Source organism: Lissotriton vulgaris, chromosome 8 (assembly GCF_964263255.1).
Source record: "Lissotriton vulgaris chromosome 8, aLisVul1.2, whole genome shotgun sequence".
NCBI lineage: Eukaryota > Metazoa > Chordata > Amphibia > Caudata > Salamandridae > Lissotriton > Lissotriton vulgaris.
Window position 1 is genome coordinate 334,001,396 of NC_141696.1, and position 27,359 is coordinate 334,028,754.

The window sequence follows — 27,359 nt, forward strand, 5'->3', positions numbered from 1 at the left end:
CTGTCTATGATGCCATTTCCAAACTGCATAAAATACCCACTGAGATACATCAAGACCTAGGAACAGGGACTTGGACTGGATGGTTCTGGAGCTTATTTTCTGTATGGGGTCTGAAATTATAGTCGGCCTTATTCGTAATTATTGCAATTATCTTCTCTTGTTGTTTATGTATACAATGTGGAGCACTGCTCTGTTCCCTCTGTATTTCCACTTGTACTACTTGTGTACCATCTAAAACGAATGTTCAAAATGCAAATACCCGTTCAACAATGGAACAAGAAATTTGTGAAATTATGTTAATTGATATTCACGATGTATATCATACCCCTTAGAAGGGACCAGAAAAGGTCTTAGCTTATGCTAAAAGGGTCGTCTGTGGAAGCGTGTATTATTTTCATTAGCATAAGCAACAGCTATTTTGGCTGTGGTGTCCATTTCGTTTCCTTCATAATTCTTTCATCCTCTGCTGTTTGCCTTTTTACCCTGCTTGTGTCATCTATTTTAGTTGACCTCTTTCGACATGGCTCAGCAATGTACGTGTTGGGGGGTTTGTAGCTGCCGGTGCACCTGGTCTTAGATGTTATCTGTTTACTGTTTACTGCCACCATGAGCATTCCTGCTCTTCCTCCCTATTTGCTGACCAAGTGGTCATCATCTGCCCTTGTTTGCTGATAGCTATTTCTAAACTTGTTTTTTCCATTTCTGTCCAACAAAGTTCAGAGTACCTCCTCCTACAACACTTGAGAGTGTTGTGTGGACGTGGTCCGGTTCTTGAGTGATTAATAAACTTGTTGTTTTACTCCAGCTCCAGTGCCCATCTCTCTTTTTGTTAGTCTATGGACCCGAGGACGAGAGGGTGACCCTGCACCAGTGTGCTCACTTTTGGGTACATTTTAAAAGGGTGCTTTTATCCAATCATGTCCAAAACACAATTAATGGACACTCCTGAGACTACAAGAGAAGCATAGTCAACATTTGAAATCAATGGAATTCCTGTCTGAAGGACATAGCGTGATAACACAGGTAGATATGTATGTTCAAAAACAATACTTGTTCCTCTGCTCTATAAGGTCTTTAAAGAAGCAACAGACATGGGTGGTAAATGGTTTCAATTTACCAAAGCAAATGTTTCTATCATAACTAAACCTGCTAAACATGCTTTTTATTACATGAATTATAGACTAGTCTCACTCATAAATTCAAAAATAAAGATTTTGGGCATAGTGCAGACTTACCAAATTAGGAACATTATTCCCTGCGTGATACATATAATCCAAGTGGCAGATCCATCACCAAGACATAATTTGAGAACGCTATTATGGAAGATGACCCGGACCAGGACATAGCCTTTTTAATAGATGCCGAAAAAGCATTTGAAAGGGTGGAGCTGACGTACCTCCTTCGAATATTGTGGAGGGCAGGACTGGGTCTGAGTTTTGTAAACAAAGTAAAATAATTTTACCAAGAACCCATGGCCTCTGTCACATGCAATGGCTTTTCATATGCTCCATCCCCTATCTACAGAGGCAAAAGGCAAGGAACAGCTTCTGTCACTACTCCTGGCATTAGAACTATCGATGGTAGTAATGTGCAAAATGTGAGCAGCGAAGGAAATACCTACAACTGCCAGGGATTTGTAACTCATCCTATATGGCAATTACATGTTAACAATAGCAAACCCACAAACCTTGATGTCAGTATGGCTGGATGTCATATCCAGGTTCTCTGAGTTTTCAAGGTAAAAAGTCCGTCTGGGACAAGTGACAAAATATACCCACTAGAATTCTCTATCAAAAATACCTTGCCAGTGGTATTGCCAGAGTAAAATATCTTGGCATATTAGCAGAATTGTAGTGGATAAGGTAATGTCTTTGTGGCATGATATTTTCATTATCGTGCACAGCAAAGGTCATTAAAATTATGGTCACACTGAGGTTCAGTTATGCATTCGGAATGCTCACTCAGCACATAGCCCACTCTATCTTATCAAAAATTGAAGAAGAAAGAAAATCTTTTGTTTGATATGGTGTAAAACCCTCGCTATGCATGACAAAAACTGTAGGCCTCAGTGTCTGCAGGGGTTTCAAATGCCCAAATTTGAACTATACTAAACAGCTCATCAATCTATTGAACTGGGTATAACTGTCTTGGGTAGTCATTGATATATCTCCAAAGACCCGACAATGGGATGTTGCAAGGTACACAATTATATGGAATATAGCACATACATCACTAAAGCTGAATTACTTCTTGCATTTATAGTATAATGCTCTTATGACAAGAAAGGGATGCCAGATACTCTGGCCATCCTGCATTACTAAGGAAATCCTAATTATACAACACATTTTACATGGGGGTTCAGTAAAAGTCTTCGCTACAACAAGAATTCCAGCTACACCCAGAACAACAGTGGAACTACATCCAACTCATGCTGTCTAAGGCAAATTGCATTACCATCTGGCTGAATTAGTTAGGAAGTGACATGTATTCCTGCCTGTATATTTCTTGAAATTAGAATTAATAAAACAAGCACTCCACCCATTTTTGGCCTCCACCACAATGACCACATTAAGCCCCACACTGGAGACTCTTCATTCATTCCCAGTCAAAAAGAGTCACATTTTCAGTATAGTCAATCCCTTGGATTCATTTCAAATGTAATATTTCAGCTCTGTCTTTCAAACATATCAGTTCGGTAAAATAAGTGCCATGTAGCTGGAAAATAGGAAGAATTATTTTCAGTGCCATAAGATTTTGTTCTGTGCTATTCACGATTAGTTCTGTTTTTCTTAGCAACTTGCTGCATAACTTTTTATTTTAGAGTACCTTATGTGACCTTCACTCCTATGTTTGAGCGTCATGCATGAAAGATTTTGGGCCAGATGTATAATAATATTTTTGGTCACTGGTAAAACTATTCAGAGATTGTAACTGAAATACTGCTTTTAGCAATGTACGCAAACCATTTTAGGAGTCTGTAACTTTTACACAAACCAGCAGGCCACCATCCCTTTAAATTGCAAAAAACACAGTTGATGGACAGAATGCAGAACAATGTCTTACATTCACCCCAGTACAAAGATCTGGGCCTAAATCCATCGTTTTTTTGCACTCCACACCACCCTAGGTCAGACAATGGCTATATGCAAATCAGCCTTGACCCTGTGCCTCATGGGAAGAGTCCAGCCCGAACTACCAAGCCATGTCTTTCCTAGACCGGAATCAAGCATCCAAGGACCGGTTTCTGACTCGGGGTGAAAATTGCAAAAAACACAGTTGATGGACAGAATGCAGAACAATGTATAACATTCACACAGGGTCAAGGCTGATTTGCATATAGCCAGTGTCTGACCTAGGGTGGTGTGGAGAGCACAAAAACGATGGATTTAGGCCCAGATCTTTGTACTGGGGTGAATGTAAGACATTGTTCTGCATTCTGTCCATCAACTGTGTTTTTTGCAACCATCCCTTTAAAGGCAAACAATTGTAGTTAAGTTGGATACTGACCCACTTCAATATCGACTTTTGAAGAAACCGAGCTATCAGGCAGTGGCGTAGCTAGGTGGGGGGGGGGGGGGGGGCGTTGGGGGCGGTCATCCCCAGGCGGCACTATTTTAGGTTCAGACAAAGGCATTCAGATAAGGCTCGGCTTGCTTTCGTGGACGTTCGGGGACGGGCAGAGAAGAATAGGACTCTGACAATGCACTCCTCTTTTTTGTGCTGGCAGCTGCCCCTCCTCTCTTTCTATTAATCCCTCTCTTTCTGTCTTGCTCCTCACTTACTGAAAACCATGACGTGAAGAAATGGTTCACAGCCTCTCTTTCCTTCTTTCATTTAGTTGCTTCCCTATGAAATGGATCCAAAAAAGAAAAACACTCTTGCGGGAAATGCCCTTTTTCTAACATTTTTCTATCCCAAAGTGCAGCGGGATGGAGAGAAATAGAAGGTTTTAAATATGAAAAATAAATACATAACTAAATAAAGCAAGACAGAATGGTTGCAAAGTGGCCAGATTGGTTGTATTCACATCCAAATACATCAGCCTCACTTTACAGAGTTTCCAGTAAAGCGCTACTTTTGTTTTCTTGTCTTTCTTTGAACAGCATTGTTGTCCCCAGGTGGGGAAGTGCACCATTCCTGGAGGAGCAATACCTGGTTGATGGGTGGATTGGAAAACAAAATGTGAACCATGGCTCTGTGTTTATGGGTGTGGTCTTTTTAAACCATGCTGCTTACGTTTTGCAAGGATATATGCAATGGACATTGAAACGGTTCCCTTCAGGACCCTGTAGTCATGTCCTTAACTTTTCAGGTAAAACCACTTGCTGATTTCTGAATAGTGCGGGAGAGATCGTTAAGGTAACCATGTTGTTTCTGCTTACATTTCACATGCTTTACTTAATCTTGCATTCCCTATGAGTGTTTGCTTTTACTTTGGGGGGGGGGGCATATTACGCTTATCAAGTGCATAATTTGAATTGAGCCACCTCCAAGTGTTTATAGCGGGCACAATTCGGTTGTAGCTGGAGGCAGTGCGAGTTTCTCTCAGTGGGCCAGTATGGTATTCAGTGGGGGAGAGGATGTGGCACTATGGCCAGAGCTGTCGAATTTGGAACTGGGGAACTGGGTTCAGCCTTCAAGGCCAGTCCACCAGACCATTCTACTGAGGGAGCATATGCCCATGCTAGAACTTAGAAGGCCCCACTAGAACTTAGAAGTCTTAGCACAAGCAGGTGTACCCTAGTAGTGTCAATTGTGGGTTAACCATGAAGGCCTGTCCAGCACAATCCATACTGAAGTTCATCTCCAGTCTTGCGAGCAGCCCTACGAAGCAGCACACCCTAGAGCAACAGTGATCCAGTCACTGTGACTCTGTCACTGAGGTCACATGAACCTTGAGCAGGTTAGGGCGGTGCAAATAGTGTGACTGCACTGGGTACCTATTTCGGGTGGGTGCGTAGTGTATGAAAGTATATTATGGTTTAAAAAAAACTTGCTGCCTCCTTCCTGACCTCCAGCAATGTTCAGAAAAAATAAAAATGTTGTGATAACTTCGGTGATTAATGTTCTTCCTAGAGAGAGATCAGAGTTTTGTCTAGTGGAAGGGTTGACTCCTGGAAAGGTAGCACAGAGGGTTAATGTGTCTGCTGCAAAGAAAATGTACCATGCAGATCACAAAGTGCACTGCTTTAATGGGGGGATCATGCTGAATGGTCATTTAATGTCAGCTGTAGATGATGGATCCCTGAACAGTGTCCTGTATGTGCATGTTTGCATTGTGCTGAGGGGATTACCAGGTAATTGTTCACTTAGCACTCTGATGGATGTCACATGTGGTTTTTCTGAGTCCCCAAATAGATCATGCAGTCTGTGTGTTCTCTTTTGCACTGCCAGTCACCAGTGTATTCAACTGTATAGCCTTAGACCGTGTCATGTATGTGCATGTAACTTGCATGATCAAGGTAACTATTAGCGGCAATACTATATGTGTCTTGGACCTCTTTCAAGTGCTCGCCGTCATTTTTTCCCAGCACCCCCCCCCCCAGGAGTGGCAATCTGAGGGATAGCCCCGGGTGCCACAGCTCTAGCTGTGCCTCTGCTATTGGGACTTGGGTTGGTTAATTAAAAATCTTTACTGCTCTCAAAAATATTGGTCACAGTTTGTGACCAGTATTTTGTGGCCACTAATTCATGCATCAGGGCCTATATTAGTAAATTTTAAAGTATGTACTGTGACAATACTAAATTTGACTCTACAAGACTGCTATTGATTGCTGACAAAGGTCCTCGGCACAAACTGAGACTTTGTGCTTACCTGAGATTGCAGGAGCTGGAATCTCTTTCACAAAGTCCACTTCAAACTCCCTGTAGACCATTTTCTTGAAAATAATACTTGAACTGGATTGGCTTCTTTGTAACCATAGAAAAAAACAGAAACATAACAAAAATATTATTGCATTTGTTATTAGGTAATAAATCCAAAAGTGTAAAAACATACAAAAGTGCAAACAAAGATTTCTGAAGCAGCCATCGCCTCATACATTTAAGGGATTCTGTGGTTTAAAAACACCATTCAAGTAAGTTGCAACACCACAAAGCCATGTTTGGTCCAAGAAGGTCTTTTACACTAATTAATGGCAGCATTGCTAGATATTTACAGTGACCTTGCAACTGTAAGTCTATTTAGTCCTGTGAACATATCCCCACAACAGTGTAATATCACATGGGAGTAGGTCCCACGCAAGGGAATGAGTGGTTCAAGGTTTGGTACATCTCAAAAACGTCAGTTTGGGGCATTCCCAAACTTCCCTTTGTACAATTTCCCATCATAGAACTGGCCAGAGTTATGCTCCTGCCCAGGGCTGCAGTTAATCTCTTTACCTGGTGGTGGGTGGCGGGGGTGAGGGGGGGACAGGGGGATCCCAACTTAGGACTGCCAGGGTAGGGGTTTGCCCTGCCCAAAAAGAAAATGTTTCCACCAGACATGAAAGAAATTAAAAATGAGCAACTGCACAAAGGACCAGTTTCCCCTAAGGCAGAATTAATGTATGCTACAGTTCGTCACTGGGAAATAACAATGAGAAAAAAGTCACATGGCTTTCCCATGTCCATGCCTGGACAGCTGTGACTTCCACAGCTTTCCAAATGTATGAGCGGTAAGTTTTTAGAGTAGTCCAAAGTTGTAAATCATGCAGCGGGTTACTGTAGTAAGGAGGTCCAGGCAGGTAGGTTATAATTCCGGGAGCTTTAATGTAGATAGGCACAAGTAGGTAAGATCTTGTTCAAGCAGCCCCACCAGGAGCAGCTTGCATGCTGCTCAGCCCATTCTCAACTGTCACTTCCAACCTCTCGGGCACCCAACATTTCAAACCATCATCACTCCAACATTCCGTGAGCACACACACAAACACACTGGCTGAGCAGGGGATGTAAAAGGCATAACAAGAACATGAGTAGGATGCTACTTATCCCCCTTTCTTACAAAATGGAAGCAAAGGTCCTATACCTAAAAGATATGTAGCAATAAATAACCCAGTGCAGAAAGGAATGCAAATGCAACAATGAAAGTAAGGTCAGTAGACTACAGAAAGGAGCGATCTCGGAGATGGTAGGAGGGAAACTAAGTGGAAGCAATGGGTAAGTATACACAAATATAAATGAACCATAGTCTCCAACAATGAATGACAAAAGAGAAGAAAACAGTAAACATGCGAAAGAAACGACAAGGAGCAGAAAAACATAGTTGCACCAAAGACTACTCCCAATAACACCCATAGGCCAGGCAGGCAAGCAAGGAAGGAAAGACGAGGCACGAAGCGAACTGGACACAAGACTGACACCCAGACACCTGAAGAAGAGAGGGAGAGATCTCCTCTTGAACAAGGAAGAAAGAGAAAAACACTACACAGGAAGAAAAACTAGAGGCAGAGGAAGAATAACAAACAAAGTGTACAGTTCAGGTTCCAAGGATGAGACAAGATAGAACATCACAAGGATCACTGAACTCATACGAAAACAGAGGGGAAGAATAAAAATACAAATAGGTGTTATTCAACTTCGCTCACTATAATAATGATTATAAAATGAATATGAGAATAACGTTGGATGTACTACAATGTAAAATGATGTAGGCATGACATTTTAAGAAAATTACAGCAAATGGGACTGAGACCCATTATATGATAGCCCGTGTAGGGACAACTGCTGTGTAGAGGTCACATGTATGCTGGAGCCGAGTTATGATCTATCTTTGTGCAGCATGTTCTGTATGAATCAGCTTGGCTAAACTTATGTTTTTTACTGACGACAGAGCAATTTACAGTTTCAGAGCAAAATGAGTACACTTACAAAACAAAAATATTGATGTTGGAGTGATTATTCAGCTTGATTTAGGAACATTTATTGCTGATGTTATGGCATAAGTTAATTGGCACTTCCATGCTGCTATAGCAATTAGTTGACCACTAATGTGGAAGCATTTAATCAATTATACTGATAGTTTTATTATTGACCCATTACTAATATATAACTAATCTCTTAAGTCTGCCTTTTGAGATTGGTCTGATCTATCCCTTTCCCCCAAGCCTACAAGATAGGCCTAACTTGAAGGACACCTTCATGACCTTAGGTTGTGGGGTCTCTACCTCTTTGCCTTTTCCCATGTTCCCCTTTTTTTTAAATGGATTTTAAGTCATATTGCATGACAATTTACCTTCTTGGAAGGTTGGGATGGAAAAAGGAAAGGGAGTGGAAAGTACTTTATAAGTTTAACACTTATGCACTATGTAAATGTGGGTGTACTTGTAAAGCGCACTGTGACTCCAAGGAGTATCCTGGCGCTGAAGACCGCTGGGGAACCCGTCCTGGTTTTCCCTGTGAGATGGTCCCTTTCTGGGTATCTCCAAGGTGAAACCAGGCATCCCTGGCGTCTGTGAGGGGCCGTTGTAGAGATGAGGCAAGCTTAATGCCCAGAGTTGCCGAGTGTTTTCCCTGGTTAGAGTAGGCACCGAGGTGAGAATTATCGAGTCCGTTTGACCCTGGTCCACGACCCTGCCGCGTCGGGAATTGAACCCTGGTCCCGGGCCGTTCTCTGCTTACGGGTCTGCTGCCTCTAACCAGTGAGCCGCGCCACTCCACTATGAAAGAACATTGTGCTAAATGTAATTCTCAGGTTATTTCAAGCTTTCTGTTTATTTCACCACTAACACTCCACTCTTTCACATAACCATACCACTATCTGCTTAAGTAATTCATAAAGTTTACCTTGGTAATACAGGTGTTTCCTGCTTACTACCTTGGCAGGCAAATCTATAGCTAGCTGATCTCATCAAACTCACTACTACATCCTACATTTTCCATTTTTCAATCTATGGTTTTAATATGGGCAGAGAGTGTATACCACACTTTATACAATGCCATCTCAGTCATTCATTGGTAGACTGTGTACTAAGCTTTCAATAAGGAGCACAAGCAGCATTTTCACATTGATATCAAATTTGAGGTACCAATTAGTATAGGCCTATCTGATTCAGCTAATATAGCATGTCACACTGAATCAATCTTAAAATATGGTATTAAAGTCTGTGATCTACAAATATAGCACATGTTGCTAGCCTATTAAAATGAAATAATGATTCCTGTTTGGAGACATCTGCCCGCATTAGTATGTGATCCAGTAATCAGGGCCAGCTTAACCCTGCTGATGTCACTTTTTGAACGTTTTAGTGGTTTTTGACATTTATTTTCATTAGTCACTATGGGGCAGATGTATCAAGGGAATTTATAGTCGCAAACGCTGCGATTCGCAAAAAAGCAGCGTTTGCGACTAAAAATTCGGTAAATTAAATATATGAAGAAAAATGTATAGCCAAATTAAGGAATCGCAAAATGTGCGATTCCTTAATTTTGCGTAAGCATTTAAGGAATCGCAAATTGCGATTCCTTAAATGCTATACATCCACCATTTCAATTTAGCAATTTTTCCTTAAGAAATCGCAAATTACCACCAACTTCAAGTTGGTGGTAATTTGCGAATTCTTACAGAAATGCACTTTTTTGCATTTCTGAAGGTGCCATGAGGCGGACATACATGTGCGCCATATGCGCACACATGTGAATTTCAGGGGTGCAGCAGGGTGTTCTTAGGACACCCTTGCACCCTTGAAATTATTCTCAATTTGCGATTCTCAATTTGTGAATCGCAAATTGAGAATAACTTCCCATTCATTCCTATGGGCCTCCTGGCCCATAGAAATGAATGGGAAATTATTCCTTAATTGCGAATTCGCAATTTGCTATTCGCAATTAAGGAATAATAAGAAATCGCTAAAAAATTGAGATTTTTTAGATACATACCATTTTGCAATTCTCAAATAGCGATTCTCAAAAAATCGCTATTTGAGAATCGCAAATAAGGTATTTGATACATCTGCCCCTATGCTTTTACAACAATTCTAAAGACCCCTTTATTCAATGTCCGCAGATGCTTCCAATTAAGGTGCTTATAAAGGATCTAACATTAACCATCAACTGATGAGGTTGGTAACAAATGGAGTCACCAGGCTGATTGTATAGATCAGTATCTTATTGGGTCCTGTGAGTGAATGTCTTGAAAACTATTTGTGATTCCGTTGTCAATGTTCATTGTGTTAATCGCTGATATTTGTTGTGTGATGTCTGCTCATGATGGTTGGCCATCACTTATAGTGCTAATGAATATTTGTCTCAGTTCATCCCAAGCTTGAGGTATATCTGCTTTGAATGCTCCCTCTGGTTCTACATATGTAACATGTCCCCTTCTAGTTCAGCCCAGTACTTAGTTTACTGTATCCATTTCTGTATACTTTAGCTGGTTATTCTGGAGAAGTTCGGGAGAGTGTTGGGCCTCCGGGTGAACCCAACGAAGTTGAAATTACTGCCACTGGAGGGTTTGACGAGCCATGCAGTGGACACGCTACCAGAGGTGGGCTTGCCCTGGGCATTGGACCCCCTAGATATTTGGGGATCAGGCTGGCACAGTTAGCTTAAAGGTTCCTGGAGCCCAATATAGGCAGAGTGGTAGAAGGAATTTTGGGCTCAGTGCGATTCTGGAGGGACTTGCAATCATCTCTTATGGGAAAGGTTGCATTTACGAAAATGGTCATTTTACTGAGATGCTTGAATGCACTGCAAAATTCATTACATAAAATTCCGCCCAGTATCTTGAAAGAACTAGACATTCTGATGACGGACCTGCTATGGGGTCCCAAACGCAAGCATCTACGTTTCTCAACGTTACAGAGACCCTGGCAAAAGGGTAGGGTGGATGTCCCATGTATTGAACATTACTATATGACCGCACAACTACAGCATTCGATCCACTGGCTAGATGACCAGGATAACTGGGAAAAAAGACTACTGGAGGGGTCACATGAGGGAGGCTCCCTTCCGGAGTTATTAATGAGAGATAGAGGAGTTACCGGTGCAGCTTTGTACCTTAATAGACACGTCGTTACGTTTTGAGAATCCACAATCAGAAAAGTGGTGAGACATGCCCCATATGCACCTGAGGTCCTCCTATGGACCATCTCAGGATTTGCTAAAATCAAGGAATCAATGTCGGTCTGTAAACTGAAAGAGGGAGGATGTGTGTCAATGGGAGACTTATACCACAGGAAAACACGGAGGCCTCTTTCAAGCTCGGCATTGGACAATACCTACAATATGCAAAAATATTGCAGGTGGCCAGGGAGCTATGGCCAACATTCCCAGAGGAGCCGTCGGTAAGGAGAACTCTACAGGTGATGCTGAATATGGCGCAAGGAGAGCATATGATAACCCACCTCTACAAAGCAACCCGCGAGGACCTACCAATAAAACCGCTCCCACTGCAGGCAACATGGGAAGTTGCGATGGGTGAACATATAACAGAGAAAGACTGGGATAGGATCAATGAAGGGGTAAAACAGGGATGCTCAAATGCCCGCTTTAAATTAATATAATATACTATGTCCACCAAACCTTACTCCGAAACTCATCAGCAAAATTTACACAGAGCGAACCAGTGAGTGCCCCAGATGCCGGGAGATAGAGGCTGACTTCCTGCATGTGGTGTGGACATTCCCAGATGTGGAAGAGTTCTGGGAGGAGGAGTTGCAAAAATTAAGAATGGCCTCGGGCTGGGTGGTCCCAAGGGAGGTGCGGACAGTAATATTGGGTCTGCTCTCAACACCAAAAAACAAGAAGTTAAGCAGGAAATTTGGGAACCTGGGCTTAACAATGGCAGGGCGAGGCATTGCAGTTGAATGGCAAAAACCAACACCCCCGAAGCTTGAAAGATGGCTGAAAGACATGTGTGAGTGGGCAATTGCCGAGAGAGTAAGAATGACACAAGTTAGGAGAGATGAAAAACTAGTAGATGACCTCCAGACATGGTCGGCAATGATAAAGGAGTTACATCCCTCACCAGCAGGGAACTCACAGATCTGGACGAATAACTCACAGACATCATGAGTACACGAACGAAGGAAATTGGAACAGTAGACGCATCACATAGATGACAAGAAAATTAGTTGTCCAACAAGGGGGGTGGGCGGAGATAGAGGGATAAGTTGTCATAACATAGATATTGGCCGGAAACATTTACATTAAAAGGAGCTTAGAAGAACTTAGTAGCGAGATTAAGTGTAAAAATTGCATTGTCAGAGTATTAGGCTGCAACATGGAACACGTATAAACATGTAAAAAGGCTTGTGGAGAATGTACCAATTGGAAGAGATAATGTATAGTCTATGCTCATCAAAGATGTTACATGTACCTTTGTTTCTTTCTTTTTTCTGAAATGCCAATAAAAGTTTAATTTAAAAAAAAAAACTATTTCTGTATACTATGAGCAGTGGTGGCTTTTCCGTTCATGGAAATGTTTCTTATTGTAACTCATAAAATAAAGTCTATGTATTTGGAGCCTATTTTTCTTTTTTTTTGGCCATGCCATTAATCTCACGAGACAGACTTATGGCTTCATATTCTGTAATCTTATATATTATTCTTGTTATTGTTTTCCGGTATGGGGTCTTAGTCTTCCAATCTCATGTCATGTGATAAAATAAGGAATTTCTCTGCTGTCATCTCTGACATGCTATACTGGATTTTATGTAGATGCTTGCTAGTTTTCTTGGTGTCATTAATGTCCTGTGGAGGTAATTAAATTGTATGAACTTCAGGCGTACATTTCTGTAAACTGCAGAGAAGTTCCTCAATATGTGCCAATTTTCTTCTGAGATGTCTTTCCCCATGTTCCTCTCCCATTACTCCTTAAGCTGAGTTACAGGTTGTTTTGGGTTGCCCATGATTCCTCAATATAAGTCTATCACTGCTTTCCTCCCAGATCCAATAGTTAGAATGTCTGTATTACTGGAAGTATGAGAGGTTCATTACTTCTGTTCTTTCAGATTTTATGTATTACTAGCTTATCCGTCGCGCGTTGCTGCGATCTCAGAAGAAAGGAAATTCAAGGAAACTCGTTATGATAACATTCAATTTACATTGTGTCATTTTTGTTGAAACTGATTCATTTTAATATGGAAAACATTTTAAAGTGTTGTTTTAATTCTGTTCATTTATTCGAGTGCTTGTGGATACACAGTATTTTTTGTTTTTCCGTCTGGTGCATACACGAATAAATCAGAAGGTTTTCTGACGCGTGAGATGGCCACATACAGTTGTCCATGTGAGAAGCACGGATTCTCCAAATCTAGTGCACACACTTGCAGCGATTGTCCTTGTGCTTTGTTGATGGTCATTGCAAAAGCGAGTCACACTGGAAACTGGAAACGTTCAGTATTGGAAAGATTATGAGGGTCCTGGGGGGCCGATATTTAACATTTTTTTGTTTTTTTGCTAGAAACCTTCGCGGGAGTGTACTCAACAACTTTTAACAATTTTTTATTTATTTTTTGCCAGAAACCTTCACTGGAGTTTACTCAACTTCCCAAAGCTTCATGCCGATCGGATATATGGTGTAGTAATGCATACAGGACAAACAGACATACTTTCGTTTTTATATATATAGATAGTTGTCATTTCCTATAGGTCAAAAATTTTCAACTATACTTTGGAATGGATTATGTGTTCCTTCCTAGTACAATTTCTTTATGTTAGCTCTACCTATATTATTCCATTTCTCTAGTATCTGTTCCAACCCCCTGAATCTTCCGAATTTTAAGGATCCTTGTCTGCTCCCAGCGCTCTGAGACCTTCGGGTGATTTACGCGCTATACAAGTGAAATGAAATGAAATGAAATGAAACTCTGCTCTTTGCAGGCCTGGATGGCTCTCTAGTGGAATCTCTGGTGAGTAAGCAGTCAATGCATGATTCCCCTGGTGGTACTGTACCTAGCAGCTCATGGTCACCTTCACTAATCTTAAGAGTCTTGCCTTATGGTCTTATTTAGTAAGCTTTTGCCATATCTGGTTACTGGGATCAGAGTATAAGTTTAGGTATTAGGCTTCGTCTAGCAATTGTCGGTCATCTATTTATCTAACCATTGAAGTTGAACCAGCATATGAGATTGCTCAAAATCAGGTGCCGCAAATCCTCACTCTTTGATGGGTAATTGTATTTTGTAGAGTGCTACTCGATGAAGTTTCCCATTCCATAGCAAGTCAGCGATTAGTGCATTGCAATCTTGGAAAAAAGATTTTGAGAGGAGAACCGGCATATTAACAAAGTAATTCAGATGTAGCAGTAAAATAATAGTTTTAATACAGGATATCTCTACTATAAACTAATAGTGGAAGGTATTTCCAAAATTCTAACTAGCCCTTGAAAGCTCTGGGGTTCCTGTTTAAATTACCTTCTATAAGCTCTAATTCATTATGATATATGTATACCTCAAGGTAACGGAATATGTACCGCTCCCATTTAATGCAGTTTGTGTTAGGTACATTCTCGCCTTGTTTGGCTCCCCGGTTTCAAGGGGAATAAATATGTTTTGGAACAATTCATTAACAATCAGGAATCATTTCTGAAGTAGGTCCAATTGTCAATCACTGTTGAAAGATCGTGATCTATATTTCCCAGATACAATAATACGCCATCTGCATAGCAAGAAAGTATGTTGTCAACCCGGTTCAGTTTTATACCACCATTTGCATCTTGTTATGCGTAATTACTGCCAGTGGTTCCATTATTAACGTGAAAACTAGTTGTGACAGCAGTCTTTACTGTCTAGTTTCTCTGTGGATCCGACAGGGACCCGAGATTTGTTCTACTGTTCTTACCCTAACTATTTGAGAAGTATATAACTAGCATATCCAACTGTGCATGTATTCTCACATCCCTAGTCATCTTAAAACTGTAACTGTAGACATATAGTTCTAGCTTACAATGTCAAGCTACAAAGGCATTTTCGATGCCTATTGACAATACTGATGATTCTTGGTACATGTCTGGGGCCAACTCCAATATGTGAGCTAGGCGTCTGGTATTGGAAGATATATTGCGGCCTTGCACAAACCCACTGTGATCTGGGTGCTCCATGTTAAGGGAGGGAGCACAGTCACTAACTGATTAGCTAGCACTTTACTAAGTATTTTGCAGTCAATATTTATCATTGACAAAGTTCAGTACAATGTTGTGTCCTGGGAGTCTTCGCCAGCTTTCAGCATTGAGATTACCAGCGTCTCTCTGGTTAACGTCGTTATCTCAGCTTTTTCAATGTAGTACATTTCTAATAATTTGGGGCTTATTATGTCTGCATATGTAATATTTCACCAGTAGCCCGTTGGATCCCTAGGATTTTCCCAAGGCTAGTTCAGAGATTGTTTCTTTATTTGTTTTAGTGGCAGAGCTAACTCCAAGTTATATATATATGTTGTAACCGTGGTGATGTCCCTTTATGAGCCCATAGATGTATGTTCAAGAGGCTGATAAATCTCTTAAGAAAAACTCCTTGAGGGTAGTCATTTCAGTTTGTAAAATCCTGCTCAATAATGACTTTGTAATAGATGTTGTTGGTGTAGTATGCCTTAAACTGTATTGAATTGTATTAATAGACACCTGCAAACCTCTTGGTAGCAGTCCATGAATACTGTCATTAAGCAGCATATGCATCTCTCATTGACACTAGCTGATTGGGAAGGTCGCTATTTATTGCATGTGATTAGGAATCAACGTTAGATTGATTTTAATATGTGGATCAAATACGTTATGAATGTGGCAGATTGAACTGTGATGTATTTCTATTTTGTTGATAATAAATATGGCATGCATGAAATGTAATAAACCTGAAACTGAGAACAGAAAAATAGAATGAGCAGAAGGGACCTAGTATTTTTAATGCAGCAGGAGTAACTCAAACAGGTCCCATTAGAAAAAAAGCATTTGCAATGCAATAGGTCTCGCAATATTAAAGTTTGAGCTTTTGGCATTGCTAAATAATGCAATACCAATATCTCAAACTTTAATAATGCGAGAGCTATTGCATTGCAAATGCTTGTTTTGTTTTTAGCTTGGAGATTGGTATTGGCGATTTAGCAGCTGTGATTCATTCAGCAAGACTCAAAATGAGTGTGCCACTCCTAGGATTAGAATTCAGCTCTTTAAAGTGGCAACAATGGGCAGTCGTTATGAGACAGACAGATTCCAATAAAGGACTTTTAGAGTGGGTGGAACAGTAGAAGAAAATAAAGAAAAGAGGTTGTGTGAGAAAAAAGGGGGGGGGTGCCCGGATAGAGAGAGAGGAAGGCTGGCAGTACTGGCAGTTTGTTTGTATATAACATTTAATAGCAGAATGGTACGGTTGTAAACGATTGGCAATAACAGGTCATACTGTTATCTGGTAACATTCATGTTATCAACAGCAGAAGGATGAATGGCTGAGTCTACACATGCAGGATTTAAATGTGTCACTTGTGGGTTACACACCTATGTGTACAGCAATAAGCAACTTGGTGTAAGAATAGCTAGAAAACGAGGATTACTGGGGAAGATTCGTAGAGGACGGGAGACAGAGCCTTGGTCGCCGGGAAAGAGAGGGAAAGTAAAAGAAGAAGAGAAGGAGCGACCAGAAAAGCAAAAGAAGTATGAATGGGCAGATGCAGACAAGAGTCAGACACATGAGACAGGCGCATGGGCACTTGAAAGTGAGATTCAGAAAATAGGCAAGTAGAAGACACAGGAAATATTACTGGGGAAATGGTATGGAGTCTAGGAGAGCTGGAGAGGAAAGAACTAGAACAAGCACTAGCACAGCCAATGTGGCTGTGAGATACTAAGGGAGATAGGAAGCAAAAGAAGTCTTCCTTCAAGTTCGACTGAAGGTCTTTAATAACATTAACGTGTATTTTTAAGCAGTCCTCAAAATGCCTTGCCATGTGGGTTCAAGATGACCAGATATAGGTCATATATTGAGGATACCCTCATAAGATATAATTGCATGCAATTAAGGTAAATTTAAGTAATTTACTTTAGTAGGTAGGTTGAAAATGGTTCTGCCAGCATGAATCACTAAATAAAAAGTTATGTTTATGCCTTCCTCTGAGATCAAGAGCAGACACACTGCTTAACTACAGCTACGTGCCCCACTGTGCATTGCCAAGCGCTTTGAGGTAGTCCCAATTATTAGCAAGGCCTTTTCTTATCCTCCAGCCAGCAGCCAGTTGTGTTCGAGTTTTCGATTGGCCACATTAACCACATCCCATTGGCTGATCCAAAGACTTTTCCTTTCAAAATGGCTAAGTCATGTTTTGTGGCTTCGTTGTTGACACACATTTTCGCCGCCTTCTGTCAACACCGGCTAATGAAAAAATGCATCCCTTGATCTTCCGAGGCGGCCAATGCAGGCCTATGGATATTGCGGCGAGGTAGCTCAGTGGGTTTAAGGTACTGCTGCAGCGAGATATGCAGAACAAAGACGTCCTCCCAGTGGGGACATAATTAGTAACCCTTGCGTTTACAAATATCTTTCATTCAAACACTAAACGCCAATGTGAAGTTCGACATTGGCTTGGGAAACAGTGGATGTTTAGACATCTAAATTGTAATTGGTGAAGTAAAACGAATGTTAAACATAGAACAATTGTATACACGGGCACAGTCTGCGCTGGCTCCATTGATCAGACGCTCAAGTTGCTTCCTGGCACAAAGCGCCCAGGTTCACTTTGCAGAGAAAGCGGCAGCCAGGGTCAGAGGCCGGTCTGTGCATCCTTATCTACAGCAGGCATTGCTTGGCTCAGGGAAAAGGTTGGACAGGAAGAAAATGCTTGTAGTTATACAGCACTCTCTGGGGAGGGTGAGGAGTAAAACGACCTCAGCTGTAGGTTTGAGCTCCATCTGAACGTGCACAACTTTTTATTTATTTAATTTAACAAAGAAGGGAACTATTTTAAGCCACCAGACATTTATTTCATATTTCCAGGCCATAAATTTGGTTAAATGACTGGTTGACTGGCGTTAAAACTCAATGACAGAAGAGACCTCTGGCACGATCGATACCCCGATCAATTCATCTTCAGACGGGTATATGGAGTTACTCACAGCAGGCTTGCTGCCTCCCCAAGCCCCGGCATCCAAGACAGCTTGGCAGCAGATCTAATGTATCTGGGGGAGATGATTTCTTACATTTCTTAGTTAACAAGTAAAGTGATCGAAAAAACGAAAGCAATCGCTTTTGGAAGCAGAGAAAGCCACGAATGGTGAGCGCGCCACAGCCAGCCATATGGTTTCAATTATCACACCGTGTCTGGGCACGATAATTGAAACCGTATGGGCTTTGGTGCGCGTAACAGACATCAATGTGCCGTGGGTGGAGCAATGCACCTGCCTTTGGCCTATTGCGTGCTCGTTTAAAAAAACACGCACTCAAAGCCCAATAAAAGAAAACAAAACTAAAAACACACGCACAAGCATGAGCAATTCCAGGGTCCATTTCGGAACCCCGGACAAAAGGACTCTCGAGCAGTGCTGTGCTCTGCAACGCAGGGCGCAAGCCCTAAAAAGGCTATTTTGCTGTCCATATCAGATATATAATGAAAATCTACATTTCAATAGTATAAAATATCTTAATATTTTGTCAATAAGAACTATGTCATGAGCTTGGATAAGCACTTTCAAACCAACTTCGGGATGAGTCTCTCTAAACAATGTAATGACTCATTATACCCCTATCATTTTGAAATAGTTTTCACTCATAACGTAAGGTCCTGAAGAAGTTGGTTGTAAACAAACCTTATCCACTGAAACGTCCGTTGTCCTGACTTACTGGATCCCCAGGAGGCAACATAACCATGGATATTAAATGAAATGTTTTCCCCATGAGTTGAATTTTATATGCCCTTTCAAACTAGGTGAAAAACATGTGTGTGAAGTATGAATGTGAGAGTGTGACAAGTAAGGGTGTGATGTTTTGTGAGTTGGTTGTGGTATGAGTTTAATCACAGTATAGGGGTGTTTACATATAATAATGTTAAATGTTTTACGAAGTATTAAATTATGAATCACTGATATAAAAACAATTATTTTGTATAAAAAATAAGAAAAAGAAATGTTAATGTATTTTGAAAATGACTTTTACTCTTGGATAAAATTTAAAAAAATGCATTTTATAAATAAAAACCAGTAATTGTATAAATAAAAGCAATGCTGTTTGTTGATGTATTGACATAGTGAAGGGATTGCCCAGGGAGCTTATTATAACCGCTGTCGAAGAGATACAGGTCGAGTGGGTGTGCTCTTTGAGAGTGTTGTTTCAATTTCTTACTGTTCTAAAGCCCTTCATAACAAATCAATGCCATTGTAGTCTATGGCAGTGCCCAATATAGGCCAGTGACGTTGTCAGTGTCATGGTTTCAGGGGTTAGTGTCTCTGTCCCTGCGTGAGAGCAGCTGTCCATCATTCACAGGTGGACATCAAGAACATCAATGCCAAAAACATGGATTGATTTACGAACAATGAGTGTTCAAAACGTTAAGGCAATGCATGTCAGCGGCTTAGTTCCTCTCTTACTTCAAGTTTTACTTAATCTTTCCTTCCTCAAGCATTAGCTATTGAATCATGTTGTGTTTCTTTCTGTATTTTTCCCCTTACATACTCTGAACTGTGCAGGTGTTTATGAGGGGTTTTGATTGAGAGCTCTAACACTGACACGGAAGCCAAAGCAAAGTGCCTTGCCAGTGGGTTGGCTCCTCTGCAGAGCACACAGAACAATGGTCATGTATTCCAGTGGTTATTGCAATTTTGTGAAAATGTGTGTGAAGGGGGTTCACAGATGGCAAAGTATTTACAAGGCAAAACAAAAGTAACTAAATTGCTTAAATGGTAGTGAGTTCAGTTTATGTTGGAAGTGGTGAAGTGATGCAAGGAAGTGCATTCAGGGAAGAGTGAAAAGAGGGTTCTGAGGAGGAAGAGAGGTGTTTGAAGATGTGCAGATCTATTTTTCATTTTTTTTCTCTGATGAGGATCCAGCTGGACCCCATGTTTGTCCATTAAGCGTGCCTGCGTTGCTATATAAAAGTCGTACCAAACTTTTACGCCCCGACAGTTTCAAATGTTACCAGCCGCCACTGTTATAGTGAACTCCCTCTTTGCCCTATTTAGGCTTGGATCTCCTTAGGCACAGAATCTTGAGCCCCATTTCAACCATCACAAAGCCAATTTTTTCTGAGTATGTCATATTTATCACTGCAACTATGCAACAGCATTCTAGCTGCTCATTAAGCTGTAACAGTCAATTAACTGCCATCTGCCATAGATAGGCAAATAGTACATCTGGTGCCCTGTGACCTGGCTCCTGCTTTTTTATATTTTGTCTATGTCTCTGGCCGAACCTTTTGTAGGTTGCCTCACTGAGTACTCTGAAGACAGTACCATCTACTTGCAGGGTCCATTATATGCACTTGCAGGTATCTGGAACGTTGTACACCTGTTTGCTCCTCCAACTCGCTCAAGTTTTGGTGGAGGTGGTAGTGTGCCGGCTGCATAATGGCCGCCACCTAGTGAGGGTCAGCTGGCTGAACCGAACCTCCACAATTATCAGGCGGAGCAGGCAGAGCAGGCGGACGCCGAGGGCTTCGGATGGAGGGGATGGCCACCTGAACGTCCCGGCGACTGACAGCCCCGATTTGGGGCCTAAGAATCCCGCCCCAGTGAGAAAAGTCATCACCCACCACCACTGTGGGTCTCGCCCTGCAGAACAAGATGGCGGCCTCGCTCCTTGCGTCCTGAAGAGTGCTGCCCAGACGGACCACTGCAGGGGCACCCAGGTGCAGGTGTCTCCCTACGAGGCTGAGGGGAAGATAGCGGAATCGATGATCAAGGAGGGCCGGTGCGAGCTGCGGACCCGTGGTTGACCGAGAGCTGAAGAGCCTCCTGTGGGCTGATAGGGGCCGCTCCGCCATCCGGTGAGTCTGTGAGCCATGGGGCGGGAGTGCCGGAGTTAGCAAGAAGTACCCATACAAGACGAGGAGCAGCGCTAGTACAACAGCGATGTGGAGGGAGTTGACCACCCATAAGACTGCCTCATCCCTGGGTGCAAGGAGGTGGAGCCAATGAGTCTCGAGGGTATGGAGCTGGTGGTTGGTCTAGGCGCGGAGCGTGACTTCCTTACATTGAGCCTGACTTCCATTGAGGGACGGCGGAGCACAGCATCCCAGCACTGGCCTGAACCACTGTGAGAGCGGCTATGTAGGGGGGACAACAGTGGAAAGTGCCAGCAGGCACTACCCCCGTAATTAATAAAGTGCTAGAATCATCCCCTTGCACTCACTAGGCGAAAGGTGGCCACTCAATAGCGCTGCAGGTGATGAAGTACTGAATTAGAGGTGCGCCTCTTGAGAGTTCCCCATCGTGTGCTGGGCACTGTGGGGAAGTGGAAGCTGACAGTCTGGTCTGGGAGATGTATAAGCCACATGAGTAACATGCAACTTTAGTTAAAAGGGCCCAAGATCAGTGGCAGGAGCGGCTAAACAGGCTAATTGCACCCGGAGGGCGCACGTCACTGGGGCCTGCCTGGACAAGGCATAGTGAGTAACACGGAAGTGCCTGGTTGGTCAGTGTGAGACAGGACTGCATCAGACAGGTCTGAAAAGGCGAACATACGTTGCAACCCACAAAACGTGGGACAGTGGTGGTGTAGCAAGTGTGGCGGTACCTCGGGACGTCCTCCCGGTACGGAGGTTAGGAACAGACACCATGGCAAGACGAACACAAAACAGCCCAAACTTTCTTTTGAGCAGTGCAAAACTCCTCGAGGGGGGCTTCCAGCTGAAGAGGAACAGTCTGTAGCAGCCATGTCCTCCGCGCAGCTGCAGGAACCCAACATTCATGAAAAGTTTACTGAACTGAAGCAGTCACTCTCTAACATAGACCTCAAGATTGATTCTATACCAGATCGACTGGACCGGCTCAGGGGCACGGTCTCGAACCACAATGAGCATCTCACGGAGCATCTCACGGAGGTCAAACAGTACAGGCTGGTGCTGGAGGATGAGGGCACCGCCACCCGAGAGAAGCTGCTCCGCATGGAGAAAGTATTAGAGGTGATACAAAATAAATATGAGGCTCTCGAAGCGAGATCGTACATTAACAATCTGCGCATAATGGGGATACCGGAGACCACAGCCATGAACAGAGTTGAGGACTATGTAGAGGAACTGCTTAGGGCACTTTTTGGAGACTCTCTCTCACAGGTCTGCTTAGTAGAAAAGGCGCATAGATCCCTGGTCCGAGACCACCGCCGGGAGCCCTAGCCAGGACAATAATTGCGCGCCTGCTGAACTATAGGGACCACAACACCGTACTGCGCAGAGCCCGAGACCTACAGGATACGAGGTACCAGGGGAACATGGTCTCCTTTTTCTCCGACTTCACTTTAACGGTCCAAGCGGCAAGGTGGGAGTTTGTACCTGTGAAGAGATTATTACAGCAACAGGACATTAAGTACTCGCTCCTCTACCCAGCAAAACTTCATATATTCCACCAGGGCAAGACTGTATTCTTTTCTGAGCCTAAGGCGGCCACCAAGTTTGCGTGTTCCATCCGAAAATCTGTATCTGCTGAGCAGCTGAGCGGAGAACCTGAGGGGAGAGGCCCCATGGAAGAAAAAGACTGAGGCTCCGAATGACTGGCAATGAGCTGGCACGGTGATGATGCACCTTCTGGACACCCCCTACCCCACCTGGCGCATGGGCCTACCTCCTTTGCTGTGGCTCGCCTAAACTGCCTGGGGGTGCTGGGGGATCCTTCCCCTCCCAAAATAATCCTGTCCACCCACCCAGCACACCGCCGCTGGGTGTTCCCGAGCACCTAATGCCTCCCACAGGCATGAGTCCCATGGATGTTTCTAATGTTAGCCGTTGTGGGCCTATTTTGTTGCAAGGGTTTGGCTGTCAGCCATGTTGCGGGGCTTAAGTGGGTGGTGGGTGGATTGGTTGGGTTAGGTGCACACCTTGTGTACTGTTAGGCTGTTTGTGTTTTTTTCTGCTCCTTTCCCTTCCCCTCCCCTCTCTGGCACTTCCCCAACATCAAACAGAGGCGTAGAGGTACCCGGTGCACTTCGACACATGACCTAGGGAATGGGTGATTCCACTGACGAAGCGGGTGCGATAAGAGTAGTGACTTGGAATGTGCAAGGACTGAATGATTGTAGTAAGGTTAGATTGGTTGCCGCATATCTCCAAAGACTTAGGGCGGACATCTGATTTTTACAGGAACTACACCTAACTAGTAACACCTGGTGCGCTTGAAGACGGGCTGCATGAGAGGGAAATTTGTATCAGGTTACTCCAACTATGCCAGGGTCACAGCTATAATCCTTAGAAAGGGGCTTCCCTGGTAAACACGCGATACACTTTGCCATCCGCAGAAGAGGTATGTAATTGTACCAGGGAAGATGAGAAGGAAACCGGTCAGGCTTGTGCCGGTCTACGGTTCGAACGTAGATGACCCACAGTTTTTCAGTGAGGTCTGGAGGCTGATGGAGTCACTTGGATCTGGAACCATCCTGTGGGGGAGAGATTTTAATGTAGTCTTGGATGCGGGCATTGATAGATCTGGTGATTCTCGCCGTCCTCACCAGAGAGCTGCAGAGCAGCTACGTACAATCATGGAAGATCATGAACTGGTAGATGTCTGGCGACGCCGACACCCATCTAGACGAGAGGGTACTTGTGTTTCCACAGCAGGCCCGTCATGGTCCAGACATGATTATTGGCTTGCGTTGCGGGATATAGACACATGGTCACTCACTTATCCTGATCTCTCTCTCTTCATGCCCCTGTGCTGCTCAAATATAAGTTGCCAGACGCAGCAAACAGGCCTTTCAGCTGGAGACTCCCTGCAGGCACACTTCGTGATCAGGTATTCATGGAGTCGATTTGAGCCAACATAGCGGAATATTTTGAACTAAATAGCAGAACGGTGGATTCGCCATCTGTATTGTGGGAGGCCTTAAAAGCGGTAATCCGGGGTAAGTGCATTGCCAAACAAGCAGGTGTGCTGTTCTCGCTCAGGGGAGATCTCCAGCGTCAGGTAGGGGAAATTCGTGAACTTGAATTGAAATATGTCTAATCCAACTCCCCAGACACCTTGAGGTACATCAAGATGAAAATTGCGGAATTCGAGGAGGCTGCACAGAGAGAGACGTATTACCTGGGCATGGAGGCAAGAGCACACAAATATGGAGACGGGGACCGTGCTGGGAAAAGGCTGGCAGGCCTATCAAAATAGCCCTGGGCCAGCGAATATATGTGTGAACTGCGCAGTGATAGTGGTAAGGTGGTCCCCGGACAAGCGGCGGTGCAGGCTGAGATGCTCTCATTTTACACCTCTCTGTACTCGGCACGACAGACGGAGGTACACCCGAATCTGCTCCCTATCTTGAATCGATCGAATTGGCCTGGTTGAGCGAGGGGCATCGAAACTATCTTGATGAGCCTTTTGAGGAGAAGAAGGTAATTGCAGTGTTCAGGCTATGCCTGGAGATAGGGCCCGTTCTACAAGGAATTTGCGCCGCTCCTTGTCCCACATCTCCTCAACATGTATGAGGAATCACTGAAGCAAGGTATTCTACCCCCCTCTCTGAGAGAGAACCTAAGAATTATTTTCCTCAAACCTGATAAGGATCCGCAGTTGTGCGACTCCTACAGACCACTCTCAGTGATAAATCTGGATAACAAGATACTTACTAAACTGCTGGCATCGCATTTGCTCCCTCTGCTGCCTGCGGTTGGACCAGTGTTGCTTCGTGCCCGGGCGGAGCACATCCCACAACCTCCGTACATTCTTCGCGGTAATGCAGGAAGTCGACAGTTCTCTCCCCGCTGCAGCCGTTTTTCTAGACGCAACCAAGGCTTTTGACACCTTGGAATGGCATTCTCTGTTTGAGCTTCTGTCCCGTATCGGCATCAGTCCCCTATTCCTCAAAAAGATCGCATTGCAGTGGCGAAGTACGGGGAACATATTTATGAGGTATAGGCCCTGCTAACGGATGAGGCTATTGAACTTTCCTCTTTGGTGGCCCTGCTGGGGTATGTCCACAGCATAGCAGTAGGGCACAGGGATCTAGTGGCCATGTTCTTGCTTCTGGAGAAGAGAAGAGTAGCTATTTGCAGGGGGAACGTCTCAAGGACGCAGCGTTCTGCCATAACCAGTTGTCTAATTACTGGGAGTTAATGCCTGCACAGTCTCAACCCAAAAACACATGGGCGCCACAACTGAGCTATCTGGAATCCTTATCTCCTGACAGTGGCGACAGTACATCAGTGGATACATAGGCACTGCGCACTGGTTACACTGGACAGCCATGCGCATGCCAAGGCTTCTGCTGAGGCAAGTGAGACTTAACTTTATAAGGGCCAGAGAAGATCTCTTCCAACCCGCCTCACCTCCCCCCTTAACCCCCCTTACCCCCCCCTTTTCTGATCCCCCTCCTCCTGTATGTCTTCCTTTAGTTTTTTATTTTTAGATTTCCTTTTTAGGTCTTGCATAGAGCAGCGCATGCGCTGCCTCTACAAGGCATCAAGTAATCTGCATTACTGCTGAAACTCCACCCATTGCATTTGTCTTTGTTTTGACGCTGGCCATTGGTGGAATCTGGCATTGCTGTTCTTATGTTGCTGATTGTTGGCTTGTGGGAAGATACATCCCTTCCTTTTTCTTCCCTTTCTGGAGGAAGCGGCATGGACCAACTACAGTTAACTTATGCTGCTGGCTGTTATCTGCTTAATTAGTTGTTTTTATTTGCTGCTCCCATTTCCACATCTAGCAGCTTCCTAAACTTACCCGACCCTATTTATGTATTTACAGCCACCTCCTTGTAGCGTTTGTTATACTTGTTTGTCTCTCTCCTTCGAGATCTCTGTTCATTTATTATTAAGTGATACAGCAGACGTCCAGGCGCGAACCCTGTTCTCTAGCTCCAAAGTCGGCAGCGTTACATGTTGAGCCACGTCCTTGGTTCGGTTTTCTGCACCCGTTTTTCAGTTAGTTTCAGATGCTACATTTATTAATTGTAGGCTGCATCGGGGTGACCTTAGCTAGGACTGGGACGGAAGAGTTGGCGAGGAGATAATAAGATTTTTGGCTATAACTGAGTAGTTAGATTTCGCTGCATATTTACTACTTTGGCACCCTCTGCAGCTAAAACAGCAGAAGCACCAACCCTGCACATCTTGTAAAAGCTCAGATCAGTATCAGGGTAGCTTCTTTTGGTTTCGTAAGGTTCTGTTTACTGTAACACGAGGACTGGCGCAAGAGGCGACAGGGCTAGTGGACAGTGACGGAATACCAAAAAGAGGCGAGCTGAAAACATGGCAGACTCACCAAGGAAAGGGCTGTAAATGCTACCACCTATCTGATACTTAATCTAATCTTTGTAAGCCATGGAGCGCATATCAGTAACTGCTCGAGGAGAACGGCACCTCAGCAGCTGTTTAGATGCCTGCTCTTCCTCAATGAACGTGCTCTCTCATTAATCATGTATATCATACACAAACCCTCTGTGTTAGTTCTTTGGCCCGCGTGCTGTGACACCCCGTCGTAACATTTAGAAAAAGATTCTGATATGTGTTGTGGTGAAACCTGGGCAAAAAGGAATGGTGGTAGGAGACAGGATGCATCATGTGTATGGAAGTGCAACATTTTATTACGCGAGTGTTATGTGGTCAGCGGTCTAGTAGTTGGGTGGGTGGAGCCAGCTGGGGTGGAAGGAAAGAGGAGTGTGGACAGGATGGGGTTGGTTAGAGTAGGGACAGGGACAAGGAAGGAAGCATGTAATAAAGCTCCTATATGAATATATCTATACTTGTCTGTAGTCATTGCAACGATACGACAACTGGCGACGAAGGTGGGATAAGCACTCTCACTGCTCACAGCAACCCTGCAGGAGCGCCCTGTCCCGAGCAGTGTCCACAAAGAAGAGCGCTGCTGTGAAAAGCGGAGCTGCCGCCTGAAGTGAGAGGCCAGCAGCAGGTGATCCTGTTCCCCAGTCCGGCGACTGTGAGGGAGCCAAGAGGGGCCGAAACAACAAACACTGAGACGCTCGAGCGAAGGAGACCCTTTCACGCCAAAACCGCGACTCACGCCTGATGCGTGTAAGTCGGCGCGCCGTGAAAGAGCAGAGGTCGGGAGCCCACTCCGACTCTGCCTGCCGCCTAAAGTCATCAGGAATTACACTGACGGCCAGCGTCGCTCACGGAAGGCCGGCGGACCCCTGCCAGCAAGCGGGGTGCAAGCGGAGCTTGAGTGGCGCGCGACCTCGCGAGCTCACTCCCGATGCGTGAGGGTTGGCCACGCGACGCCGAGTGAGCGCGAGATGCCAAGAAGCAAGGTAGGAGCCCACCCCAACCTTACCTGAGCGCAGTAGCAGAGACACAGAGTGTGGAAG

General features: G+C 43.9%; 1 protein-coding gene across 3 annotated transcripts in view; it reads right to left on the reverse strand.

The window, feature by feature from the left end:
* F5 (coagulation factor V) overlaps positions 1–27,359 on the reverse strand; it is a 786,312-nt gene that overhangs the window by 697,306 nt on the left and 61,647 nt on the right. For 2 of the 3 annotated variants that reach the window (XR_015299279.1, XM_086934094.1), the window contains exon 2: positions 5,816–5,910. Coding sequence is in view for 2 of the 3 variants with exons in the window: in XM_086934094.1 (XP_086790220.1) it covers positions 5,816–5,910 (95 nt within the window). In the remaining variant the exon portion in view is untranslated. The remainder of the gene's footprint in view (positions 1–5,815; positions 5,911–27,359) is intronic. The other variant, XM_086934096.1, reaches the window with a different exon arrangement.